The sequence below is a fragment of the Camelina sativa genome, chromosome 2 (genome assembly GCF_000633955.1).
Source record: "Camelina sativa cultivar DH55 chromosome 2, Cs, whole genome shotgun sequence".
NCBI classification, from domain to species: domain Eukaryota; kingdom Viridiplantae; phylum Streptophyta; class Magnoliopsida; order Brassicales; family Brassicaceae; genus Camelina; species Camelina sativa.
The window spans coordinates 28,679,855-28,707,813 of NC_025686.1; the positions used below are offsets into that span (position 1 = coordinate 28,679,855).

The 27,959-nt window shown below is 33.1% G+C and overlaps 5 protein-coding genes and 1 non-coding gene across 8 annotated transcripts; 2 read left to right on the forward strand and 4 right to left on the reverse strand.

The window, feature by feature from the left end:
* Positions 6,895-6,965, forward strand: TRNAG-GCC. Its single transcript has one exon. It is a non-coding gene; the product is annotated as a tRNA-Gly (tRNA).
* On the reverse strand, positions 8,455-8,898 carry LOC104745331. Its single transcript, XM_010466533.1, has one exon. The coding sequence runs from the start codon at positions 8,839-8,841 to the stop codon at positions 8,545-8,547; it is 297 nt and encodes a 98-aa protein (XP_010464835.1). The 5' UTR covers positions 8,842-8,898; the 3' UTR covers positions 8,455-8,544.
* On the reverse strand, positions 12,883-13,236 carry LOC104757623. The gene has a single exon (XM_010480378.1). It carries the CDS (start codon positions 13,201-13,203, stop codon positions 12,883-12,885), a length of 321 nt encoding a protein of 106 aa, XP_010478680.1. The 5' UTR covers positions 13,204-13,236.
* On the reverse strand, positions 13,931-17,654 carry LOC104745340. 3 transcript variants are annotated; one of them, XM_010466544.2, is made up of 11 exons: positions 17,228-17,654; positions 17,000-17,092; positions 16,682-16,762; positions 16,428-16,537; positions 16,200-16,335; positions 16,005-16,103; positions 15,741-15,828; positions 15,107-15,636; positions 14,795-14,989; positions 14,359-14,697; positions 13,931-14,251 (listed from the first exon to the last, which is right to left on the reverse strand). In XM_010466544.2, exons 1-11 carry the CDS (start codon positions 17,525-17,527, stop codon positions 14,159-14,161), a joined length of 2,064 nt encoding a protein of 687 aa, XP_010464846.1. In that variant the 5' UTR covers positions 17,528-17,654; the 3' UTR covers positions 13,931-14,158. The 3 variants fall into 3 exon arrangements, with proteins under 3 accessions (XP_010464846.1, XP_019094609.1, XP_019094612.1); XM_019239064.1 differs by lacking the exon at positions 17,228-17,654 and having other exon boundaries at positions 16,682-16,758; XM_019239067.1 differs by lacking the exon at positions 17,228-17,654 and having other exon boundaries at positions 16,428-16,581; positions 16,682-16,758.
* LOC104757632 lies at positions 19,440-20,144 on the forward strand. Its single transcript, XM_010480389.2, has one exon. It carries the CDS (start codon positions 19,440-19,442, stop codon positions 20,142-20,144), a length of 705 nt encoding a protein of 234 aa, XP_010478691.1.
* Positions 23,219-24,091, reverse strand: LOC104745347. Its single transcript, XM_010466556.1, has 2 exons — positions 23,483-24,091; positions 23,219-23,330 (listed from the first exon to the last, which is right to left on the reverse strand). Exons 1-2 carry the CDS (start codon positions 23,978-23,980, stop codon positions 23,271-23,273), a joined length of 558 nt encoding a protein of 185 aa, XP_010464858.1. The 5' UTR covers positions 23,981-24,091; the 3' UTR covers positions 23,219-23,270.

Below are 27,959 nucleotides of genomic sequence, written 5' to 3' on the forward strand. Positions count from 1 at the left end.
AAATATTAAAAACTTTACGAGAGATTCCGTCGTAATTTCTATGAAAACGAAAAGAAAAAGCCAAAAATACTTTTGTTTGGAGCCGTGGGCATGAAAAATTCGTATTAGACTTTTGGGGGCAAAACTGGAATTAAACATGTTTTGGGTCGTGAGGCGAGTGTGTTTGGTTGGTTGGACTTTTGTGTGTGCGTACGACAAAACCGGTACGGTCCGGTACAGTTGCGAACGGTTGAATCACTTAACTTAACGGAGAATCTCGACGTCTAAACGGCGTTTAAGAGATTCCCACTCTCGACGTGTTGCCCACATTGCTACGGTTCTTCTCTGATGGACCCCATTTGAAAAGGTCACAATCTTGGATGATCCGACGGCTGATACTTAAAGTGGACCATGACTACACTTTTTAAATTTCAATTTGATCAAGACACATAGTATATAATTGATGTATTAATCACATACAGTATTAGTTTTTTTTTAATTAAGCAAAGATTCTCATAATTAAACTTGCATGCACCAACCGAACCATTAAACAACCATTGTATTAGACAGCGACTAATATTCTAGACCCCACACCACACTTATACAGGTCTCGTCATTCAGAATCAAGGCACTATTTATTTACAATTTTTGTTCTTGTAAGTATATTAGATATTCAAAGGTTTTTTTAATTTAAGGGGTATAGATCATAATACTTATTGTTTGTATACGAGTTAATTAAATGAATGAAAGCACATACGAAGTTATGAAACCTCTGATCATTTCAAAGATACCTTTTATTTTTTTTTGGTAATATGAATTTAAGGTTACGGCAATACAAAAAAAAAGAGTAAAGTAAACTATGGAGTTGTGTTTTTACGTACCCAAAACAAAACCAAAAAAAAAAAAAAAAACTGTGGAGTTGTAAAGGGCTATGAATTTGAACTGAATAGTGATATGTGAAGTGAAGAAGCTCTTGAATGATGATGTTTGTACGTAAAAACAAAAACAAAACAAGAGCCAAAAAGAGTGTAGGATGTATACTAAACCTTTAATGGGCCTAACTAAAAAGAGTGTAGGAAGTTAGGTTGGCCCATTAAAGGATGTTAGATTGGCCAATTAAAGGTTTTAATTGGCCCATTAAAGGTTTAGAAAATACTGTATACATCAAAAAGAGTGTAGGATGCCCACCAAAATCGATTAAACCTTTAATGGGCCTAACTAAATGTTAGATTGATGAAAGATTAACGGGCCTTCACCGCCCAAACAAAGTTTTTGGTTGTGTCAAAGAATCGGTTTTGGTGGGCAAACCCGCTGAGCTTGACGACTAACCTATAATATCTCCTAAACGTTTCGGAGATTAATTTGGACTTCCGCCATATTGATATATAACTCACCGCCGATCTCTATAACGAAACATGAACCGACTACAATTTTGCAACAAAATTAAGAATTACAATTAATTATTCTAGTGTTTTTTTTTTTGTAGGAGAGAAAGAGAGAGAGAGAGAATCAACGTAGAAGCATCAACCATGGAGAAAGCATATTACAATAGTAATCGCATGCTCTCAACTTTGCAGTTTCTTTTGCATATTTAATTAAGCTAGAAGATTAGAAAAGGAAATTCCGAACATATATTTTGTCGTAAAAAAGTTGCATATTATTAATAATAAGATCGACCGTGTGGGGTCGTACAGATATCACTCACTCAAACTCAAGAGTCCAAAGTGCTCACCAACCTCATGACTCATGAGACATGAGTTATGATAATTCACATAATTTTAAAACTCTTGTTTAGAGATCGTCGCACATTTACTAATTACTATCAATTCTGGTTCAAGTTTTACGAAGTTTTATTTTGTCTGTAAAAGATCTTTTTTTCTTCTTCCCTTAACTTTGACCATGATTAAGAAAGCGTCGTAAAAAGGTTCGAACCATAATTTTCTAACATTAGAGTGGACACTATAAACTGGTTACTTATATAATACTTGAACTATATAGCAAGCTTCTTTCTACCACTTAGGTAAAGGGTAATTTCATCTCCGTTCTTATTTTAACAAACCTAATTCAAAACATAAAATCCAAATGTAGGTTGCTACGTACGTACGTACGAATAATAACTTGAATATATGTAAAAGATACAATAAACACTCTAAGCACTAATTAAAGAAAAGGTGTTTTAAAAGAAAAGATAAAGAAAGAAATTAAACTTGGGAAATATTTTCATTATTTAAGCTTTAATGGATTAATGGCCAATGCCAGGGCTGTTTCCCGGAGTTGTTGGCCGGAACTCATCAACGCCGTATTTTTCTTCTTTGCTGGCGGCACTCTTCACCGAGCCGCTTCCTGTTCTCATCAAGCCACCGGCACCTTCGTATACACTGAGAGTGCTGTTTTTGATTGAATTTCTATGGGTCCTCAAGTGTCTTGCCTCGGTTGGTATATGGCACACGATTATTGCAATAAAAAGAAGAGATAAGCCAAAATTCGAGAACACAGCTTTTGCCATTGATGATGATTTGAGTTTTTTGTTAATAAAAATTGTCAAGGATTAAGTAAAAATATAATGAGAAGAGTCTCGCACTGATTCTTTATGTTTATTGGGGTTTAAGGGAGAAATGCAAGTATCTTCAAGCTTTTATAAGAATCTATAAATAGTAGTCAAGAGATGTCATATGAAGAGTCTTGAATCTTATGGGGTTTAAGGAATCATCGGTTTGAGGGTGTCTATATATATATATATAGGCACCCAAAGTAACATGTGAAGTTGTGAACCATCGCTAGTTAGAATATAATTATGGGGTTTACACATTTATAAAATATATATATCGCTTCCAGACAAGTTTAGAATAAAGTATAGTGTTCAATTAAAAACTAATATAAATGTTTTTTTTTTAATAAAGGGTTGTTGTGAATTGGGAAGGAAGCTAGCTCCCAACTTCTCAGATGAGCTAAAAGGTTCACAGCCACCACTTCACATTTGCGCCTAGTTGTCTATATTCCCCCTTTTGCTTCCTTACCTCTAAATTAGTATATATATATCCTTGAAAAAGTACAATTAATTTACTATGAGTAGCTTACCATATATGATTTTTGATACGATAGGATATGATCATATGTATGAATACTCGTGGAAGAATCATTGACTTACAATGGAGATCATGGCTTGGCTTCTCTTTGTTTCAGGCGAGCAACATATTTTTTCGATAGATATGACTGAAAAGTGTTGCTGCCGCATATACTTTATTTGTGGCATAGCTAGAATACATGACCAATTTTTCTAGTATGTATACGTTTAGGCTTGTTGAAATCGATCGAATAAATGTAGGTGCGTTAATCGCGTTCACGTAATGCCCCCAACTAATCGCGTTCACGTAATGCCCCAACCATGGCACGATTTGGAAAAGAAGATTAATAAATAATGTCGTAATCGTACGGTTTTAATATAATCACACTTGACATTTTAATGAATCGTACCTATGAGACCTACATATGTTAAAAGGCTACCTAAGTATTAATTGACAGCGAGAGCAGGCTTTAAGTACTCCAAGACCATTGGGTGCTTATTATATTAGATCACTTTGACATTCTTTTAATATATAAATTAATACTCGAACTTCAAGTTGCCCTTCAAACTCCTCAAGAGTTGCACCTTTTATAATACTAGTACTCTAGTAGTTAAGTAGGTTAGTAGTAGTACCATGGAAAAGCTTTCATTATAATAACACACAAACAGAGTGTCCCTTGCCACTATTCCATATGCCCTAAGGCCAATATACTTGTGAGTTGTGACCACTAATCATTAATTAACGATTAAACCAAATATGGAAAAATAAGTTAGTTGGCTCTTTCAAATCAGCCACAGCCGTCAATTTAAAGATCTAGAGACCAGCACAAATCTTTGGTCAGACCCACCACCATGGTTTAGACAAATTAATTATTATTCCCAGTCTTTGTTAAATCTAGATTATTTTGCTATATATAACATTTGTTAATAATTCGAAAAATGACACACACACAAGCTACAATAGTTAACAATACTAATACAAATCGACCATATGTAAGTTTTAATGATATATACATATGTATTGAGTTTCGAACGTCGTGGATACAGTATTTTGATCTGAGCTGTAATTTTTATGCAAGTTATGAAGTTAATATATAATTTGATCTTGTTTAGACAAACCCTAATGGATCCATGTATAGTTGCCGTTTAGCTTTTCCTTTGACATCTTTTACAAACGTAATATACATGTTTGATTTATAATTTTTTGTTCTACCAAATAAAAGTTCGTGGTTGGTGAAACGATTATGATGTTTCATGTCCAAAAAAATAAGTCGTTTAACATCGGAGATGTACTTATTAATATATGAATATGAATGTGTCGATGAATATGTGAGTATGTGATCAATTTCTTATATTTCAAGTTATGGAATAGTTAAGTTCCTTGTGTACTTTATCAATTACAAGTCTTAAATTATTGCTCCGTAGAATTACAAAATAGTAGAACCATTATGTGATTCCACAAAAAAAAAAATTTGATTACTAATATAATTAATGGGTCTTCATTTAATTAGCATTATATATATTTGTTGTCAAAAAAAAAAAACATTATATATTTTTCGGTTTGATGAATTTGATATGATCAAGATTAATATACTTTATTTGAAATCTTATATAACGAGTTCAACGTTAATAAAATGAAGCAGGGCCGGTCCATAGAGCAATCAACTCAAGCAAAAGATTAGGACATCAAAAAAAATTAGGGCATTTTTTGTAAAATTATTATAGAGTTTTTATATATATCTAAAGATTTTTACAAAAATGTGGACTTTAATATAAGTGCAAATCATAGTTTTTGAGGTTAATTGTTAGTTTTAGTTTTGATTTTTTCCATTTTGAGGTTAATAGTTTACTTTGTTAAACTATTAGATAAATCTTTTCATCAAAACTAATGTTTTGATTTTGATTTGTGTTAATAAATTTTCAAAACACTAAACATAAAGTCTTATATACCATTAGTTATAATTTTTTGGTAATATATAAAAGGGCATGTTTTTTAGTTCGGCATAGGGCATTAATAAATGTCGGACCGGCACTGAAATGAAGTAATGAACTACGTACTGCTTATTGTTCTCGTAATGAAAAGAAAAATGAACCCTTAAATCCTAGATAAATTATGAGAAACAACGCGATTCAATTGAAGTTCAAGACTTATTGATTACAATTACGAGAAAACACACAGCGAAGAATACATAGAACCCTAGCTGATACACGTCGACGTAACCACAAACAAACATAAAACATCTTACTTTGTCATAAATAAATGTCTTATACGAACATACATCCCAGCCATCTTAGTTTGTCACAACATATGTATATTGTTAGTGACCAATTCCTGGACTGTTCCCGGGTTTGGTAGGCCGAAACGCATCCAAGGAATGATCTTCTGTCATTAACTTGCTCGACAGATTTGAGCCATGGCGGCCACCAAGTTTCTTCGAGATATTTATAGAGACTCCCGATGAATTCAAAGGTCGACCTTCAACGATGTGAGAATCTTGAATGAAAACCAGCACTATTAGTAGTAGTACCAAGCTAGTCATCAATGTGTATTTAGCCATAGTAGTGATGAGAGTGTGTTAAATTTTCAAGAGTAAACGAAACTAATAAAAGAAAAAAAAAAGCCTTAGGAGATATATTGATATGTGAATAAGAGTGTACATGTATCAATGGCTTCAACTCTAGATGGCTATTTATGGAGAAGAAAAATGACTAGCTAGCTGGGCTGGTGCATGTGAAACTCCAACAAACAAAGCCAACAACTTATTTATTTTTAATATTTAAGGTCAAAATATTCTAATATTTATATATGGAAAATAATTAGAGTTTGGTTATATAAGTTCCAAGCTTCTGGGAGAATTCCCGTGAATGGAGTTCATAAAATATCGAACAGGGAAATGGCGTTGCTATAGAACATTCGTCTCTGAATGAAATATACATGCATATATACCCTATACCAACAAAAATTACAAATTAATCATCCTTTGAGCTGTAACTTCAAAAATAAAATTATACTGTACATGTAGAAAAACTGGAGAAGTGACCAAAAGTATTTATATTGATATAGAAAAAAAATGCTTAATTAACATTTAACCAACATAAAAAGCTGTAACCACCAGGTGGTGTATGTTATAATTTATCAGAGATATTGCACAAAAAAAAACGAGTACTTAAAAATTTGCAATTTTTTCCTTTGAATCAATAGAATATCATTAAAGAAAAAAAGGTACATGATGAATTCGGTAAATATTTGAACCGAATAACACAAAGCATATTCTTCGGAACTAGTTCAGACCAAATTGAGGTGAATGTGGTCATTCGTTAAAAAGTGTAAGAAAATGGGTGCACGTTTAGACTGTCATGATTCATGAAGCAGCTACGTCCTTTTAATTATACTATATTGTATATACACTCTTTAAAAAAAGTTTCTTACATAAATTTTTTTCATTTTCTCAGGCGATCTCGTGATGCAAGTTTGACAATTTGCATTAAATTAGTGTATTTGTCGACTGCACATGCATGGGAATCGTTTATGGATCTTCCTGTTCCGGTACTTTATGGCCAGACCTATGTCGTCATATGCATATGAACTAGTTGTAAAATTATTTATAATTTGTAATTATACTTCATGAGTTTGACATAATGTGCTCATAATTCTCGTTTAATTTAGGTACGAAATAAAGTAGTAGATTGTCAGTAATATTTATATTTCATTTAACCATGATTCTGTTAGCTTACAGTGTAAATAATTAGATGATTTGATAGTTTAAACGACAACAAAAAAAAACGATTAAACTGTTTCAATTTACAGAACTACAACCATTATCAAGTTAGATATGATAACCAACCATAAAGCACCAGTGGTCTAGTGGTAGAATAGTACCCTGCCACGGTACAGACCCGGGTTCGATTCCCGGCTGGTGCAATTTTTTGTTTTGTTTACTGAAATACGAAAAGCATATCGCTTTTTTGTTTAGTGTATTCCGCGGCTCTGGGCATATCGCTTTCCAAGATTTTGTTTCAAAAAATGACAAAAATATAATATTCACAAAAAAAAAAAAAAATTTGTTTGGTTGGCTATAGACTTCGAGAGTATCCATCAACAAAATAATTATGAATCTATATGATGAACTAATTAAGATGATGATATCACAAAAACTGTTCACTATTCACTATTTATGTTGTATTATTTGCAGCATCATTTCAACTTCCACTACAATATAAAGAAAAACAAAAAAACGGGTAAGTAAGTATTTTTTGTATAAACAACTCAGTTAAGTCATTTGAAAAATACTTAGGTTCACCCCTAGGGATGAACTTCTCCATTCACCCATTCTTCTCTCAGCCAATCAGAATCTTCCATCTAATATTTTATTTCAAAAATAAATTAAAATTAAATTAAAAAGCAAACCAAATTAAGGAAACAAATTCTGTATAGTTTTAATTAAGAAAGTTAAATATTGGCTTGGTTTAGATTTTTAAACTTAGAATAAAATTATATCGGTTTGGGTTTACAAATGAAGTGGTTAAAGTTTAGATTTTACAATTAAAACAAAATTATATGTCGGTTTGGGTTTACAAATGAGGTGGTTAGGGTTTAGATTTTACAATTAGAACGAAATTATATGTCGGTTTGGGTTCACAAATGAGATAGTTAGGGTTTAGATTTTACAAGTAGAACAAAATAATATGTCGGTTTGGGTTCACAAATGAGATGTTAGGGTTTAGATTTCACAATTAGAACGAAATTATATCTCGGTTTGGGTTCACAAATAAGATAGTTAGAGTTTAGATTTTATAAGTAGAACGAAAATATATGCGGTTTGGGTTCACAAATGAGATGGTTAGGGTTTAGATTTTATATATGTCGGTTTGGGTTTATTATAGTGCGGTTTAAGTTTTTTAATTTTATAATAATGTATACAAATTTTATTGTCTTATTTTATTAGGAGGTGAATGGAGAGGTTCAAGTCAAGTATTGTTCGAGTCATTTTCCTTCTCCCTAATTTTGGAAATCTTGAAGCCTTTCTTTTCTTAGTATATTCACCACCAAACTTTTTATTTAGAAAGTGTACGTAGTAGTAATTAATTAAGCTATCTTTTTATTTATTTAATTATTAGATATTTAAAAATTCGTCAAAACCGGTCTTCTTCGTGTGCTTTGGTATTCAACCTTTTGCACATGATGGCAAGTATTAAGAAGCTCACTACGAAGTATCAACTAGGTACATATTAACATGCAATCGCATGCAGGAAATTAAAGTTCTTTAACAACAAAAAAGTAGTAGTATATATATTATGTCTCGAATGAAGTAATTATAAATTAAACACAAAATCGTATTTAATTTTATTAATGATCTGGAACAATGCTTAAATCGATCCACTTACAAGTGACATGCTTTTAAAAACTAAACTACACACACTATATTAAAACTACACTTGCACAATAATTTAAATTTCATATTAATTTAGTAAAAACAATAAGAAGTACGCTAAAACCTTTTCTAAACATTAGGCTCATTGTTCTTGACAGAATGTCCAACGCCGGGACTATGTCCTGGTGTCGTAGGTTTAAAGTCATCTTTAAATCTTTCAACATTTTCTTTATCCTCCTTCATCTTATGACCAATACCCGGGCTGTTACCCGGAGAAGTAGGTGCGAAATCCTCAGTGTGCCCGACTGTGAAATGGTGATCATGATCGTCTGTTTTCCGCAGCTGTCTTGCGTCGGTAAACTGTATATTATAATATATCGTCGAAACAAAGAGAATACTAAGAACGATATAAACTGAGAGTTTCATGCTTAAAAAAAACGGTATAAGGGGGTTCGTTGTTTCAAGTGTTTATGAGAGAGGAAGGTTGAGAATTTGGCTTATGGTTTAAGTTTGTTCGAAAGATGTATCGTTTTTATAAGTGTAAGTGAGTGGAAACAAGGAGCATAGTGATTTCATTTGGACCGTTCATGCAGGAGCGGACCTAGAAAAAAAAATTAGTGGGTGCAGATTGCTCTTAGGTGGAGTCAAACACTTCTCCTGTGACCAATTCCAAGGTAAACTCTAATCAGTTTGCCACTTTTCTTATTCTGCCTAATGTAAAATTTTTTACGTATTTCTATACTTACTGGGGGCAACTGCCACCACCAACGTCAACGTGGGTTCGCCACTGTGTTCATGTATCAGTTTTTCATAACTATAATTATGCATAATATGAATTTATAAAAAAAACAGAGGCGTAATAGTATTAAACATATGCTATAATAGACAATCGATATATGGACGGCATATAGCCAAGCTGAAAAAAGGAGAATTTAAATGTGTCAATTGGTATCTTTTAAGGTAAATATAATATCAGAACGTCGGTGTCAATACTCAATCATCATAAAACTATAACTGAATTTTAAATTTATATGTTCAACTTTTGGCAATTATAATAGTAAGCAAAACAAATAAAATTTTATACGACAAAATCTAGGCGTGGGGTTTTCGGCAGAGGTCCTGAATCTCCCATAGTGCTAGCTCCATTGTTGAATATACCAACTTATACTCGTATTGTACTAACATTTATTTTTGTTAATTTCCCTGTGATAGAACATGCTTGGTGACAAGAAAAAGAAAAAAAAGCACAACCGGAACATACTATGTATATTTTTCAGAAGCTATCAATTAGACGGAAATCACAAATATATATGAACGAAAAGATATTTTATCTGGTCCAATCAGAATTTAACTATCGTTTTATTATATATTCAAAATGGCTATTCATAATTAGTATGAGAATGAAGTAGTATAAATTTCCAAAGGCTAATTAAGTTCTACAAAAGCCGCCCTTCCCTAACCACAGAAAAGCACTGATGTTAGAAGGACACCTCTCCCATCTGGCTACCTAACTACCTCCATAGATAATATATCCAAAAGCTTTATATATACTTTACGTAATTTATCAAAGAAAATCATACAAATCTTGTAAGAAATCCTGTTTTTAGTTTGCATTTTCAACTTTTACAATCTTTCAGAATATGAAAATTATATATAAAGATGGTTGTTGGGAATTGCAATATACTTTCTCATATTTAGTGCTATGTGCATGATTTTCTCTTAAAAAAAGAAGAGATTTTCTTTAATTTTAAATTTATTTAATTTCTTTAGTAACAAACATGGTGTTAAACAAATCAATACGCGTTCTAAAACTAGTTGGTTATATACTGCAAAATTGCAATTCCTGAGATGCCCTAGCTAGTTGTATGATCATATTCTTGACTTCTAAAGTATATTATAAAATTGAACCCCACGCATAAATATAAGATCTTCTCCACTACCAAAAAGGGTTGGTTAACATCAGGTCAGATTTTTAGAAAAAAATTCTTCGTACCAAAAAATTTGTAATCATTATATATACCTCCCCTTAATAATTATATCAACTATCGTACGTATTTATATCAATTTGGCTTCTAGAACCGTTTTATTATTTTTATGACCATAATTATGAATGTTTATGACCATATATTGGAGTATGAGAAAGCACTCTAATATTTGAATAAATACAATGTATGTTTTCTACCTTCTTTAGTTTTTTAAGTATGCATAAATGATAAATGCATGTGACGTTGGAAACTAATCTATTTGAAGTCCTTTTTTTTTGTTCTGTATTTTGTATTCTATTAAGTATTGGTAATGCATATGAAAACATACACTATCTATTTTCGAAAGAATTTTTATATTAAATAAGAAAATCGAACTTATTTGACAGCAATAAGTCAGTTATTTTTTAGTAAAAGATTGTATACAGTTGATTTAATCAAACAAATCGATCTTTGGAAGTAACTAAATCATATCTATTACACGAAAATTTTTTAAATCGAAATGTTATTACGAAAATCGGAACACTTCACATATTGAACCAATATGTGAGAAAATTCTCTTAAGATACCTTTAGTGATAAAAAAAATACGTACTTTTTGTCGTATGATAAAAAATGTCGGCATGTGAAAGTTTTATATAGACACTTGTTCTCCTTTATTTTGTCCGTCTATTTAAAACCATTATTAACTTATAATGTGTCCGACAACGCCGCCATGCTTGTAAGATTAAAGCCCAAAATGATTACTTTCAACAATAATTAATCAAAAAACGAGTGAGAAGAAAAAGTGAGTTCGTGAGTGAGTGAATCAAGTCAAAGGCACCATCGCCATCAACTTAACCACTAACTCCTCCCCTACCACTCACTCTTTCTTCGTTGTCTGTCAGTATTATTATTTTTAACAAACGTATTTTTTTTTATTAGCAAATAGGTCTAGACCCAATTTTAGATAAATAAATAGAATCTTAACCTATAAAATCAAGAGTGCTTACTACAGCCTAAAAATCAAATCCTACTTAGTTTTTTTAAAGCAAAATATACTTAAAATAATAAAATGATGTTCTTAATCCATGTTTATTTTTTTTGGTTTGGATAGTTTTTGGTTGATTACGATCATGGATTATTGATTTTATTTTGATACAACTTCGGTTCAGTTTGATCTGTTTCCCTTAATAATAATCTGTAGACGCTATTGCCCCAAGCTAGGTTATTCATTCTTCTGTTAACATAACTTTCGTTTATGCTAACTATTATCGCTTTTGTATTATAGGCCTTATTAGTCATCAGTCATCACAGTACAGTGATTGTATATTATCATCTGCGACTCACCACAAATACCACGAAAAAAATACATATCTAATCACAATGCATGTAGATGCATACGTATTTCCGATCTCCGTAAGCATGACATATGGACATAAAAAGAAGTGAAGAACAATCAAATGATGATTTTCCATTATCAATTACTATATGAAATATACATAAAGTTGAAAGAAAGAAAAACTTGTGTTTAGCTGTAATTCGTGCTATACACTTACCGTCAGGATATCCCACAATTTTGAATATTCGGGCTATGCAAATAAAAAGTATATGCAGCTTATATAATGAGATGTTGAAAAGTGAAAAGGCTAATGTTTTTTTTTATTTGGTTGGTTCCCACACGCAGGGAAGTCCTTTGAAGGGCCTACCATGCATAGCCTTCGACCACAGATCTTTTCCATTTCATTTTAATTTTCAGTTTATTCATGTATTAAAAAAAACTATAGTTAAGAAACTGTTAGCTATAATTAATTACAAGAAAAAAATATATAAAGGTGTTTTGTATAGTACGAACAATTATATATAAAAAGAGAAAGCCATTGATTCATAATGATAACAAGCTAAAAGTCAATACATTTATATAACAATCTCAACCATCAACCTCACGGTTACTATTTAATCATGATTCTTATTTAATAATAACACCAACGTACCAAGAGATATGTGGTCAGTTAGTAAGTCCTAAGTGAACAAATTACTAATAGATACACTCTAATCGCCGCAGAAGCAGTGCCTTTACTTTATCACCATTCAATATTAACCCAAGAATTACACAAGGCATTGAACTGTGTATATAAAAAGGCATAAGATATTTATTTACCACCCCTTTGTAATCGTATCGTATGGTCTTTTTGCATGCGAGCGCATGATTATTGATTCTTTCATATATATGTTAAAGCATTTGCATGTATATATATATATATATATATATTATATATATATATATATAATGTTCTAGGCTGGTTAAAATGATTTGTATATATATATAATGTTCTAGGCTGGTTAAAATGATTTGTATATATATGTAATCGTTTCTATTCAACGACGATCGACTTGAAAAACATAACTAATTTTATTCCACGAAGCAAATCAAAGAAATTTTGAAACGAACAACATTATTAGCAACATATTAATTTATACATATATGTGAAATTGCGTGAAGATGGTTAAGTGTGGGGTAAACTATGGCCAATGCCAGGGCTATTGCCGGGCTTTGTAGGCCTGAAATCATCTGTCCCTTTACCTCCGGATTGTGACGATGGTGGTGGTGGCGGCGGCGAGAACTGCATTGCCTTATCATCGACCTTGAGATCATTGAGCACCGCCATCATCATCATCTTGCTATCATCAGGACCATCATTAATCTTATCATCAGTTTTCATGTCTTTTAGGGTTCGTCCATGGACGCAATTGAACCCTAGAAAAAACACCATCATTAGAAAAACACAAGCGTACAATGTTTTCTTTTGACCCATAGACGATTCCATTGGAAGAAAAATGGGTGATAAAAAGAAAACAGAAAAAAGAAAAGAAAAAACTATATATTGTTTCTAAGGACTCTGAAAATATTAAAGAGTGTGTGATGTGAAGTAACACTTGCTTCTAGGGGGGCATTTATATAGAGATTATACCTGCTGCTTATTGCCCATAAACTAATTAATTAAGTCGAGTTTATTACAAAGTAGGTGGCAGTGGCATGCTATAATATTCTTCTTCTAAAAATACAATGACCGGTGCAAGAAAAACATGCAAATAATTGAATCAAATATTTAAATTACGTTTGACAGTACTCTTTTTTTTTTTATATAAATATATTTGTATATATAATTCATATAAATATATTTGTATATATAATTCGAGAAGGAAAATGATTCAGTATAATTTACGTGTCGGAAACAAAATTAAAGATATACATTCAAAATGTTCGATTAAATATTTACGTTAAGATTTTCATTCAAGAAAAGACAGAGCCAAAGCTTTTGCTTTACAACCTTAAAGTTGGTCCGACTCCGAATCAAAGCCCTAGCGGTTCGGAATACACTCTCCAAGTAGGCAATTAATTACCTCTTAATTATTTTATTTTCCTTTTCCGTCTCTTTTCTTTTAGTTTTTAATTGCTTCTTTTTTTTTTTTTTTTTTGGGCAAATTTTAATTGCTTCTTTTATTGTGCTTTTTCCCTTGGTACTTTTAATATCTTTGTTATGCTTCACATAATAAAATAAATGGGCTTTTCATCAAGGCCCATATCTGCATCTATTTTTTTCCTTCATTGCTAAAACTTATTTTTTTTTCTCTCTCTTTTTTTCACAAGTGTATGATATCTGTGTTAAGTTAAGATGATGTACAAACACAACAAATGCAGAAATGAATAAACCAATAATATAACTCATCCAAATTTAAATAAACCGGACACGGTTCTACTCGGTCTAGTCGGGTTTGGTTTTAACCAAAGAGTTGCTGAATCACAGCCTCAGCGTTTCCATTGTATTGTGATAGAAGTTCAATTGCATCAGACCTCGGCAACGCCAGAAATTCCTGAAACCATCTCTCTCGTCACTATATATAATATAATGTAACCAAAATCCAAAACGATCGAAATATAAGAAACTGATCCAAAAGTCTTGAGGATCTTGAAAACGTACCATTACTTTAAGAATTGCACTTTCTTCCCACAAAGCTTCTCTCGACGAAGTCTGAGTCATCATCAAGCTGCTGCTTCCACCATCTTCTGATGTCATGGTGCTTGAAGACGTCGTCGTGACTTGAGACGACAAGTTTGTGTTGCTAGCTCTATTTGATCTTGATTTGATACCACCGATCAAATCAGTGTTCACTTCTTTCAATGAATCTATCTTCAGGAGATTGTTGAACCGGTCTTTACACATCTGAAGCTTGAACCACTCAGTATGCGTGTGAAGCGTCGCTTTTATTATTTTCATTAGCTTTGGTTCTTCGATCCCAAGCCTTTTACCGATAGAAACCTTAAAAAGAATGGCAGAAACAAACACCAGTTGTTCGTTAATCTTTCTAACATCAGACAAAACCAGAAGAGATCAAAGCTCAAAACATTGTTGTTACCTGTAGCGTATTTGCCAAATCATTCAAAGGCAAATCTTTGGGTGTGGTTCCGTCCGGTTGAAGTAAAACTAATAAAGTCTCCTTTAATGTCTTCAGTAAAGACTGGTCATTGGCTGCTAAGGGACCTAAGTGAGAGCATGCAACCTTTAGGGCTCCATTGTGATCACCAGCACTCACCAGCTTCAGAAATTCAACCTGTACATGTACAATATAAACAGTTTTATCTTCTGTTACTAAGCAAAACGAAGAAGTTACAAACAATATCTCTTAGGGGAATATACAGAGAACTTTAAGTTGTTCGTGCACCCTTACCTGCTTGAGATGGAATAGTAAACCCGGATTTTTTGTGAAAAAATCTGGATCCATGGTGCTGATTTCGTAAATAGCTTCGCCTGCCATTCCTCTGCTAACCAGTTCCTTCAGTGCCAAGGCTATCTCATACTTGTCCTCTATAGGGTTTATGCCTGACTCGGACTTGGCAAATGAAATACCAGGAAGACAATCCATTTCAGCAGTACGCCCACACCATCTTTTGCGTTTATTCCTCTCACTATTCAAATGGGATCTAATTCTAATAACAGCTTTTGTATTTTCACATTGATTTGACCAGCTAGTGCTGCAATCTTCACAAGCGCTGGTTGGTTCGCTGCCGTAACGTGTGCCAACATCAACTCCTTGTTCGCTAGACATTTCAGTATCATCAAGCATGCTCTTGTTGCTATAATTCTCAATATCTGAATGTTGACTTGTGTTGAGATCAATTTCCGAAGAACAATCTCTTGATAAGCTGCGGCCCACCTCCGACTGGTTGCGTTTGGCAGGACTTCTGACCATTTGCATCTCTGATTGAAAATTAAACCGATCAGAAATTCATTAAAGCCAAAAAAAGAAAAAGAGGTAGAATCATGAAAAAGGATCTTGAAACTGCCTAGGGTTTATCACCGACCTGAATCCACAATACCCCTGTATATGCAGTACTCCTTAACAAGTTCATCGAGAACCGAAACATCTAATCGCATCCTGCACAATTCATTCTGCAAGAAGTAGAAGCAAGAATTAGGCCGCAATGCAGATATATAAACTTACACAACAATAATAGTAAGTAAATATAGTATACTAGTTAAGCCCAAACTAGTGTGTTTGCAAGAGATACCACTTAAACAGTGTAATGATGATAATTGAGAATAAACATAGGACGGAGGATTGTAACCTGGAATGCCTGGAAAAGGTCACCTTTGGCAAATTTCATGCTATCAACAGCACCTTGTCTAGTGAGCTCAACCGCATGAGCAAGAGCCTGTATGTCCACCTGAAATATGATATTAAAAATCAGTACAATGCGTGTTGTAGACAAAATCACATTTCAATTACAAGATGATCAAGAAGCTAGCTGCGTGTTGTTTACCTCATCAAACGGTGGTACTTCATACATGCTTTCAGGAGGAGTGGCTGGTGCGTCACGTTCCTCCAGGAGAAGTCTATGAGTGAGATCAGAAACTGCGGAGGAAATTCCTTGGTGAAAGCAAAATCCTTTATGTATGCTGGTAAAGGTAGAAGAAAGGATTAATAAGAGTAAGCGAGAAAAATCACAAGAGATAATAACAGTGTTGAAAAAACGAATATAGCCTCTTACCTTATCAGATATCTTAGTGTCATTGAGAAAACTGGATCATATGCTTGTAAAGAAGCTCTCAGAACAGATGACATCAGTCCAGCCATTTCATACCTTCTTTTCTCTGCCCACTGTAGAACAGAAAGCGCATTCCTTATAATCCAAAATACAAATTCTGCATGATGTATAAGCAGCGGTTCAAAAAAAAACATAGGAGATTCTGTGCCCGCAAGATCAGATAATATCCTAAGAAAAGCAGAAAGGTGGTGAAATACCTCGTTTGCTACTGGAGAGTTTACGTCATCTTTATCATAGATGAGTGCAAGAAGAACATGCTTGAATTCCTCATAAGCTTCCTTGAGATATAAATATGCAGAGGTCAGAACTTGATAGATTGAGAACTCAGCAATAAGAAAAAAAAAATACCTCTCTTACAAGGAAGAAGATGATGAATCAATAGAATAAGATAGATAAAAAGAAGGTTGTTTTATTCTATTTTAACTTCATATACGCATTAGTGACAGTAAAATCGGAGCTAAAAAGCATACACACACAAAGAGAGCAAAAGAAGAAGGGATGGAATATTCCAGTACCGGGTAAGCATCAAGAGCACAGGGAGCAACACAAGTCCTCAAACAAGCAATTGCAGCCTCATGTGTTCCTTTTCTCAGCAGCTCAATAAATTTCTTCACAGGGAAAAACAAAATTGGTTTAAAATCGATCCTAGACTTTACATACATACACTCTTATCCCAATATCCAGCAACCCTAACTAAGAAGAAACGAACCAAATACACGGATTGAGGGAGGAGATTAACAGACCTGTTTCTGGAGGCGAAATAGAATACGATGATCATCGAGGACGAAAGGAGCGTGAGAGCGAAGGATGTCGATGGCGGTATCAATGTCACCGGATTCAATCGAGTTTCGGATCCGACGAATGATTAATCTGGAGTGATAAGACGAAGAGGAAATAGAAGGAGAGGAAGGAGACGATGATGATGATGGAGATGACGGTGAATTGGTGGCGGCGGAGGCGTCTTCGACCAGGTTTTCAGAGCTAACGAAATCGATGATGAGAGCATCAAGCGCTTCCCAATTCACAGGTGTGTTGTAATCCATCTAGTATATATTAGTTTGTCTTATCTCTTCCTCGATCTTTTCTCGTGTCGGCGCCTGAGAATCTGCCGGCGATCTCAGAGAGCGTGGGATCGATCTCTTTGTCTTTTGGGTGAAAGGAAGTCGTGAGGAAGAAACACAATTTTACAAAATCCAAACCCATACTAAATAATAATTTAATAAATGCCACGTGGCGTTTTCGTAGATTGGATTTACACTGAAATTTATATTAAAGCCCATTATTATTTTCTGATGGATCGCAACTGCTAAATAAAAAAGCCCAATCGCTTAAACATTCATAATGAAGTCTCTTTGGTCCAATGATATGTTGGGAGGTTAGTACTTTATAATTTATAAACATTGGGGTGTATTGAAACCATGAATTTGGAGAATTGTATGGAATTTAAGAAATTTAGAATTCTGATAGATTTCAGGGAAGTTGATATGATTTATGGTAAAATTCTTTCAAATCCCACCTACAATTGTGAGATTTAGATTTATGTATTTTTAACTAAAATTTTGTTATAACTTTGGATGATTTTAAAATATTTACAACACATACAAAAAAAAACTTTTTCTTAATAAAAGGCAGACTACAAATTTTATGCACAAAAAGCATGAAGAGTAGAATGAGCTCTACGACCAGCTTCTGTGTGATAGAAGTTCGTTAAGTCGATGTAACCAAAGGGTCTGAAGACTCGTGGATGCTTCTCGTCAATAAGTTCTTTTGGTGAATCTATGGTATGCTTTTGGAATCGTGAACAATCCTGCTGAGTATCTCTGTTTGATATATATATATATATATATTTTCTCTTATACTTTTAAATTTCTGAACTTAAATATATAAGCATTTCAATTTTAATATATAGTTTTATTATTGAGTTTGCATAATATGCTATTTTTAAAATAATTAAAAAATAAATATCTGTCAGTAAACCGTTAGTAACGGCAGACATTTTTCAAAACATGCCGTCGGTAATTTGTCGGAGTTCCATCGCTAAACTGTCAGTAGTTTTGGTTGTCCGACGGAAATTTTCGGGTATTGTTCGGTCGGTAATACCGTCAGAAACATAACTTCGATGGATGTTCGACGGGTTTTACCAACAGTTTTACCGACAGATCAACCGTTGATATGTCCATTGGCTATCTATTGGTAAAATGCCCATCGAAAATCTGTCTATAATTACGGACAGATTATCGACGGATTTATTTTACCGATGCTCTAAAACCGACAAACGTTTCCGTCTGTATCTCGTCGGTAATAGGTGTTTTCGACGGCTAACTGACGGATATGTTCTTCGGTTTTAAGCTGTTTTCTTGTAGTGGATGCATACATAATTGAAATTAGCAATGACATCTCATGTCTTCAGTTGTGGTGCATAATTGACCTTGAATAGTAAATAGAATATAGCAAATAGTTATCCACTAGTCACTTAAAATAAAAAGAAACAGGTCCTCACAAAAGAGGCTGACCATACAACAAGCATACATAAGTCAATCAGTGAGACAAATGTCAAGTAAACTGCTTAGTGCTCTACCACGTTGTCACGATTGAGTCAGAGTTATTATTTGTTGGAGTACAAGTGAACAATACTTTATATATTTGTGTAACCACAAGTGAACAATACTTTATATATTTGTGTAACCACAAGTGAACAATACTTTATATCTTTGTGTAACCACAAGTGAACAATACTTTATATCTTTGTGTAACCACAAGTGAACACAAAATTTAATTATCTGAAATCGTCTAAGAAAAAGTCATATATACTTTGTAACTATACAACTTGAACATACGTTATTAATTATACTTGTTTGCCAAACGGAGATTTGAAATGGTCAAAATAACATTTTCCTTTTATACCACATTTCACTCTAACCATTCTTAAGGAAAAACAAACAAACAAACAACGAGATGTCCTCCTCGAATGTAGAACAACACGTAGTCCATCATAATACCCATACCCATCCATTAACGAAGGTTGACACATATGGTGATTTCACTTGCGGTGGCTGTAAAACCTACGGCTCTGGGAAGACCTATCGCTGCGTCCTGTGCGACTACGATCTTCATGACCATTGTGCTACGTGTCCCTCCACCCTCCTCACCTTTATGCATCCACAGCATGAGCTCAAGCTAGTCGTTAATGGAGCAGAACATATGTGCGACATCTGCCATGGATTGGTCGAAGGATTATATTACAGTTGCGAGGCTTGCTGTATAAAATTCCATCCACTCTGCACACAGCAGCGTCAGTTTTTGAGGTACGTGCCTCACTCGGCTCATCTCTTAGAGCTGAGTCAGTGTGGAGCGAGCAACACATGCATGGTTTGCCGAGGTGCGATATTGTCTTGGCGGTATAAGTGCGATCTATGCATGCTTGATGTTCACGTGGAATGCGTTAATTCCTCTACACCAGCTGTGACAGAAACACAAATGGATTTGCACACGCTTCAGTATCCCCAGCCTTATAATGACGAAAGCGAATATAAACACAGCTACGAGCAGACAAAAAAAGGTCCAAGTAAAAGAAAAAGAGTGTTTAGATTTTTGAAAGATTTTACAGTGGAAGTTGTCTGCACTATAATCTCTGAAATGGAGGCCGAACTTGCCCTTTAGCGCCTTGCTTTGAAATGGCACGTCTTTAAATACGCCATTATGTTTTATTTTTCTGTTGTTTATGTTTGCTTATGTTTTATGTTTATACAATAAATTCAATCAAACCAAAATTCATTGATAGGAATCCAAATAAAATTTATAATAATTCATCAATTGCTTGTTTAATCTCAGAAAATTGGATAACAATAATACAATATCATTGGGAATATATAGACCAATTAAAAACATGAAATTATGTGTACCATGCATTTAACGAAATGTTCCTGCACGCTTGTTTGGACAATCAAGTCTGAATACAAGAGCTCACAAATCTACGGTTATTCGAGATATTTGTTTTTTAGAGCAGCCAATATATTGGCCAGTTCTCTCGTAAAACAAGTTCTTAGTTCTTAAATTTTTGCATATGGTTTAAGTGATTATTTTCTATAAAACTTCATTGAAAAACCTAACGGCATGACATTGTTCTAATTTTATCTTATAGAAATTCATTGAACAATTTTAATATATCATGTTATATTATTACTAATTCAATAATAATATTACGTGCACATCTAATCCACTAGTTTAGCCAACTAGCCAATGTCAATTAAACTGCTCTCCTACCATCGTATAAGTTTCTGACGACTGAGTTAAGTTATTATTTCCATTCAGGATCCACAACTTCCATTCAGGATACCTTCCTCCACCATTGGTTTGAAAGCTTTCAGGACATCTAATGCGACATTGTCTTTTCTTTTAACTTGATCTATTGGATCTTGTATCGTAATCTATTAACCCTCCTGCTGTACCAAACTCTATTATATATATCCGATATCTATTTTTTTTTTTTTTAAAAGTTATTATTTCGTAGCAGTACAAGTGAACAAAAGTTCATATATTTCTTACCACAAGTGAAAAACATTATTATTTATTTGAGGTGGTCTAGTTTTTTTTTTTTTTTTTTTTGTGGGATTTTAAATGGGTTACAATTTCCAAAATGGCGCACAACTAAATTTGGAGATGTTACGTGAGTTTTTAAGGTAGTTTGATGAATTTATTATTATTTTTTATTTTTGAAAAAAAAAATAGTTTGTGATTTAATGAGATTTGAAATGGGTTTTTAAGAGATTTGTTTGTAAGGGTGAAACTTAAATGGATTATATTATCGAGTATTTGTATATGAGCTGCAATCATAAACAAAGTATTGTGGGTCAGAATCTTTCATGAAAGTTTCATGAAACTTTCGTCTTTACTTAGCTTGTAATGTTAGTTCGTCTCTCTTGTTTACTAGATTAGTTAAATATGCAAGCTAGCTAGTGTGTTCATATCTAGTTATAACATTTGAAACTAATTAGTTGGTTGTTTCTGTAACTTTCAATTTTAATATTTTGTTAAATTTGATGATGCAGATTATATAATAGAGTTGTGGACCGTCATATAATAGAGTTGTGGACCGTCATCGTAGAGCCTGCTGTCGGCGGTTAGAACAGGCCGGGAGATCTGTTCCGGATCAGGTGAGGCGTTGAAGGTTGAACCGGAGTCGGATTTCGAATGCTTCCGATAAGGGTTCACTGATCTCATATTTTATCCATTTGTACCTGTCCAATATTGTATGTTCCAAGGCCTTGCCCAATTAAAATTGGGAAGGCCCATTAGTAAATATAAAATATTCTATTTTAAAAAAAAATAATAATAATAGTAGAGTTGTGTGAAGAAAAACAAAATGGTGGGTAGAAAGAAGAGAACCAAAATATGTGACAAAGAGTCACATAAGGAAGATTTGATGAGCAACTTACACGAACCTTTGATATCTGAAATACTTTTTCGTCTTTCTACTAAGGATGCTGTGAGAACAAGCCTTTTGTCCAAAAGATGGAGATATCTTTGGCAAACGGTTCCTGGATTGGATTGGACTTAAGCCTCTACAGCTTCTCAAATATCGATGCTTTTTTGAATTTTGTTGAAAGGTTTTTTGATTTCCATAGGGAGTATTCATGGATACCCAAACTTCGGTAATATACAAATACTCGATAATAGAACCCACTTAAGTCCCACCAAATACTCGATAAGAGAACAGAGAAATGTACAGTCTCAGAGGTTGAGCCGAGAATTTGTTTTTATTGCAAAATCGTAATTTGTTATTATTTTTTTTACTAATCCTTCAAAAATACACTCTGGAGGTGGGATTTTTTAAATAGGATTTTCCTTACAAAAATGTACCCAAAGTCTCTCACAATCACTATTATGTTTTTCTAAAAAAAAAAAAATTTAGTTTTGTATAACTATTCAATAACAGTGGATTTGAGATGTGATTTTAAAATCACTAGTTGAATAACAGATGATTTTTTTTCCTTCTTTTTTTCAACTATTGGGCCACAACTGGCCGGCCCATTAGCCAAATTCCTACATTCGTAGGAGCCGGGACTCGATCCCGAGTGTGATGGTGTTTTCTACAAATGGATTTACCTCCTGCCACTGCACTAAGATCACTTCACAACATATGATTTTTTTTAAATCACAAATCCTCCAAAATCCTGTTTTAAATACACCGATCTAAGTGGAGGTTTTAGTTTAATAATTGTAAATATATATATAAATTTTTTATAGTCAGTGTAACCCCCATCATATCAAACTTTTGTAAACTACTCGCTCGCTGTATATTTGGGAAAACTGCAATAAAGAAATGCTAACTTTTTGTATGACTATGAATCGCTGATGCATTAGTAGATAATGCAGTCAGCGAGAGAGAAATTGAACTTGAGTGGTAGTAACTAATAACAAATGGACAAACAAGAGATCTATAAATTAACTTCCAAGACAAAAGACATACTATATATGAATTACTTCAATTTTTTTAAAAACTGGAAATTAAAGTTTCTGAACTACTCAAACATTCTGTTAACTTCCATAACATAGACTGAAAGACAGATCTAATAATCCTCCTAGCTCACCCGTTAATGAAATAGACTATCTTCGTAAGCAACACATAACTGCATTTTTCCTTTTTTTTTTTTTTAAATGACTTTTCAGATCTAAGATTAACATAAATCTAAATAATTTAAAATCTGGAAGCAACCATTGTTCCTAAATAACTAAAATAAACAAAGTGAAAGCTTTTTTTTCTTTTCTTTTCTCTCTATTAGAGCTTTACATACTCTTCTTCATCTCCCTGCTGCAACTTGACCCTTCTCTTCCACCCATTGCTTCCTAAATATTTCCGGAATAAAACAAAAGTATACTTTTACATAATCCAATTAAGAGAGAAACTACAACTAATTACACGACTTTCATTGTCACCATGAAACAACAACTAATTACACGTCTTTAATTAAGCCAGAACAGAGAATAATAAAAAGTACCTGAGATTGTTTGTTATTGTTAATCATATGAACTTCATTGTTCTTAGACCCAACATGGGCCCTCTTAAGGCCCAAAAGCCCTTTCCACCTTCCCTTAGAAGAAGAAGAAGAAGAAGAAGAAGAAGATGAGAAGATGGGTGGCTTGAGAGAGAAGATGTTGGTAGCATCACGTGGTGGACCTGCTTCATCTTCGTCTTCTTCAACGAGAAGCTCTTCTCTCAGTGTTCTCTGGACTTGATTGGTTTCCTTGAAAGGCAAAAGCTTTCCTTTAGAGAAGAGTTCATCAGCTGGCATCATCGTGTAGTTTGAGACAGAGAACTCGAAATTATCAGAAGAAGAAGAAGAAGAACCCTCTGGTTTAGAGAGAGGGCTTGATCTCGTCGTCTTGGTCGTCGTCTCAGGCCTAATCTCAACGAAATCGTTAGAGAAAGAGATTCTAGGACTCATACCACCATTACCACCACCACCATTGGAGTTGTACATTTCTAAGCATGCCATTAGAGAGACAGAAGAGCTCGTTTGTGTCGAATTATAAACTCACCTTTAAAGACTCTTTCAGACAGACAGAGAGAGAAAAAAAAGAGAGAGAGTTAATTCTGGTAGGGACAGTCAAATTGCACAGAGAAGCCTTGTGTGCAGTAAAGGGTATTATATATATACTACTCAAATTACTCATTTAGTTTCTTCTTTATGCACAAAAGATCAATGATGAAGCCATAATAACCAAAACACTAGTTTAAATATTACTATATCTTGTTTTTTATAGAAAAAAAAAAAAAGAAAAAACTTAGTTGCTACAGTGTTTTTTATTCTATATTGTGAAGAAAATATTCATTTGATTGTTTTTAATTTTATTAGTGTGACTAGTTTATTATTTACTGTTTGGACAAACATTTTTTTTTGAAAATAACTTATTTATCATCAAACCAATCTGTACAGTACTTGAGAGCTGGTGATGTCTAAGACACGTGTCAATTGGCTGTTTGGCTATTGGAATTTTGGACAAAAAATAGGCCCAAGAATTTCTGCTGAGACACGCTCCCATACAGTTGCTTATATTTTTATTTAAAAAAAAAAAAATAATAACACATGCAGCAGCAACCTGTTTCATTTATTTTTCTTGTTGGTATAAATATTTATTTGCCATTGGTTTAACATATTGTGTAGTGTTTGAATTTGGTTTTTAATGTTTGGTGTACACTCTTAACTGCAACAATTATTTTTTACTATTTTATTTTATTTTTAGCTTTTAATACTATTATCTTGGATAATATGAAGTGATATGCAATTGCCAAAATGTCAGGTCGTGTACATCAGTACATATGACAAGATATTTTGTCATAAAGTAATAACTGTGTTTTGTTTCTTAATTATCGAATTAGTTAACAGAAAACAATATGTGTTCGGTAACTAGTGGTTTTTATTTATTTATTCAGGGGGAGGCTAACTAATTAAAAACCATGTTTTACCAAACTTAAAACACTTATGTNAAAAAAAAAAAAAAAAAAGAGTTAAGCAAAGTAGTAAATTCGAACACTAATGTTAAGAAGTTGCGAAAAGTCTCCGACTTGCTTTGTAAAAAAAAAAAGATAAATATATACACACGTACACATAGATAAGTATAAATATTAATATAATAGTATTAACCATTTACTATTAACATATCATATACCAGCATAAAGTTTCTGCGGGTGATTAATTTGAAGGCAATTTAGGATGATTCCGAGAGACCTCCTTAATATAGCTTAATATAGTACATACTTGCTTATTGCTACGTATTGAAGTAAATTGTAGTAGTATAGTTTTACACTAATGTTTTTTTTTTTTCTTTCTCAACAAAACACAGAGGGGAACCTATTTAATGAGGATTCACTAGTAACACTGTAACAGGTTATTATTAATTACGAAAAATATAAATGGTCAACCTGCGCATTTACTTTCAGTTTTTTTCTTTTTCTTTTCTAGTGGTTAATGGAAAGATCCGCTCCTTGGGTTAGTTTATTATTCACTTCTATGAAGAAGAGCATCGGGTAAATAGATATATAATCGTGGGTCCAAAACAAAAGATTCAAATTTGAATAATTGATAAAACTTATAGTATATATTAGAGAGATAAAATATGAAAATAAATGAGGGGGAAAAGATATAAAAGGAAAGTGTCATAGTAGCCAGATTTGGAGAGATGGCATCTCTTCCACGGAAGTGCCTTTGAAAGCTACGTCACTCTCTTTTTCTCGTCAATACGCAAAAAAAAAACAAAGGGTAATCAATGAGCCTCTGGGACAGCCAGAGTGTCTCTTCTCGTATATCTATCCTATCTTCTCTTGCAATAAATTCGACCAAAGATTGTTAAATTCGTCAAAGCATGCATCCTCCTTTGTAGTCGTCTGTCTATATGTGATTTCTAATACTAAGTAATATCTTATTACTGATATAAATCATTCATTGTTTTATTTTTCCTTAAATTAAAAAAAAAAAGAGAGGAAAAAATACGAACCATATATAAATCTTGCTCTTGCAGCATTGACTGTGGTTTTGACTCAATAGTGAAAAGAAAGGTTTATATTAGCTGGCGATGCCGACCATTTCGCCTGACCCTTGCACGTGCTTCTCTTCTGCATCTCTCTCTCATTCTATATATATATTACTACTATATACTTTACACACACTACTCTTGCTCATATTCATATATTAGAGTTGCATGTGTATATTTTTACAAGTACATACACACATACAATAAAGAGACCCAAGAATATTGCTATTACTGACGTGAATGTAAGAGTAGTAACCAGCGTATCTTGGTCTAGTTTAGTGTGAAAATCACATTTTAATCATATCAAAGCCATCGCCTCCTCCATCATTATTTTAGTTATCTATCTTTCTTGTGCGTATTAAGGTTAACATTACATGGGCACGTTAGAAGCTTCTATTTTGCTCCCATAGACTACTTTCTTATCACTTTGTTTATGATTAACTCGTAGTAATATTATTTGATGGAGCATCTTCTAGCCCTTCTACTCTCACTCTCAAAATACTTTATATTTAATGTAATATCTTCTTATGAACCATCTCGGTTATGTTAAAAGTTAAAACTATTTGAAGTCAAAGAGGACATTGGTTGTCAATCACATGGTTCAGAGAACGCTTTTCTCAGGTGATGAGTGGCAGCAAGTGGGTTTATGCCACGTTTCGTTTTCACTATAAAGCCTCTCTCTCCTGCTCTCATCCGCATGACTGGTCAAAGATATAGTTCTCTGTTATTTTCCAAAATAATTGATTGACCTTTTTGGAAATACTCCAATACTAGATAATTTTGTTGTCGAACTTGGAATTTTTACCTTTATAATAAGAGCTGAAATTCCAAATGCTAAAATTTATTATTTTAGCTATCAGAAAAAATATTCCGAGCCACTTATTTTATGCTCTTATTACTTCCCAAAAGATCATCCACTCTTCAAATAAAAATTGGAATTTATGCACTAACAGTCCCATTTTCATATGGGATATCCAGACCTTGGTTTCTTAAGTACGACAAAAACTTTCTATTATATTGTAACGCTTTGTCATTCATGCTTTCATACACATTTTTTTTTTAAAACAAATCTTTACAATCATTTTTTTCCAACAATCTTTAGAAACATTTAAGCATCATAAATATATCAATATTATGAAAATATTGCTGGTATACATGTTTTAATTAGGAATATTTACTCCTCTATAAGAGATTCTATTTTTTTGTTTGTCCTTGGGAGGATGTGAAACGTTATTAATGTTACTATTACTTATTAGTATTATAGTGCGTGTGATATATATGATATACNTAAAGGATTTGTTTCTTCTTTTTTGTTTTTTTTATTATTGAACTATTTTCTTAAGTTTTATAGTTGTACGATATGATAATGCACGATAATATATTTTTGGGTCCATAAAAATGTAATTACTAATTAATTCATCGAAAGCTGTTCACAGGGTACTACGGAGGCGTACGTGCGGGGTTACAATTGTTTTATTCAAAAAATTTACCGTACAAAGCAACGAATAAGAAATTTCTTCGTAGTTTTGTACTATTAATCAACGAGTAATTAAATTAGTTTTAACTTAATACCACCGATAAGATAAGTAATTTAAAACTAAAGTCTTCAAAATGGTCGGCTTCGGATAAGCTGACAAATGGAAGCAATGAGCTGTCGTGAATTAGTTGGACTATGTGCTGCGTATCTTCCACTGACCATATACGATCCTTCCTTAATTACAGTACTTTACTTTAATTCTTTTCTAAACACTTACAAAAGCTTTTTGTGTCACATTGTAAATTCTCAAGGCCCACTTCGGAGGACCTCTGTAGAATTGAAATGGCCCAATATTATAGCCCATACTACGTCGATAAGTTTTTTTTTTTTTTTTTCCATGTTGTGGGTTTCCCTCAAGAGTTTTACTTCATACACAAGGAACAAAAAAAAAAAAAAAAAAAAAAAAA

Bases quoted from the DNA above. Each gene is read 5' to 3' on its own strand.
- LOC104745331 (XM_010466533.1), bottom strand. From the start codon at position 8,841: ATGAAACTCTCAGTTTATATCGTTCTTAGTATTCTCTTTGTTTCGACG.
- LOC104745340 (XM_010466544.2), bottom strand. From the start codon at position 17,527: ATGGATTACAACACACCTGTGAATTGGGAAGCGCTTGATGCTCTCATC. The intron at 17,093-17,227 runs GTCTGTTAATCT...TTCCCTGTGAAG, and splicing joins TATTTCGCCTCCAGAAACAG to AAATTTATTGAGCTGCTGAG. The intron at 16,104-16,199 runs GTAAACAACACG...ATCATATTTCAG, and splicing joins AAGTACCACCGTTTGATGAG to GTGGACATACAGGCTCTTGC.
- LOC104757632 (XM_010480389.2), top strand. From the start codon at position 19,440: ATGTCCTCCTCGAATGTAGAACAACACGTAGTCCATCATAATACCCAT.
- LOC104745347 (XM_010466556.1), bottom strand. From the start codon at position 23,980: ATGGCATGCTTAGAAATGTACAACTCCAATGGTGGTGGTGGTAATGGT. The intron at 23,331-23,482 runs GTACTTTTTATT...GGAAATATTTAG, and splicing joins ACAATAACAAACAATCTCAG to GAAGCAATGGGTGGAAGAGA.
- LOC104757623 (XM_010480378.1), bottom strand. From the start codon at position 13,203: ATGGAATCGTCTATGGGTCAAAAGAAAACATTGTACGCTTGTGTTTTT.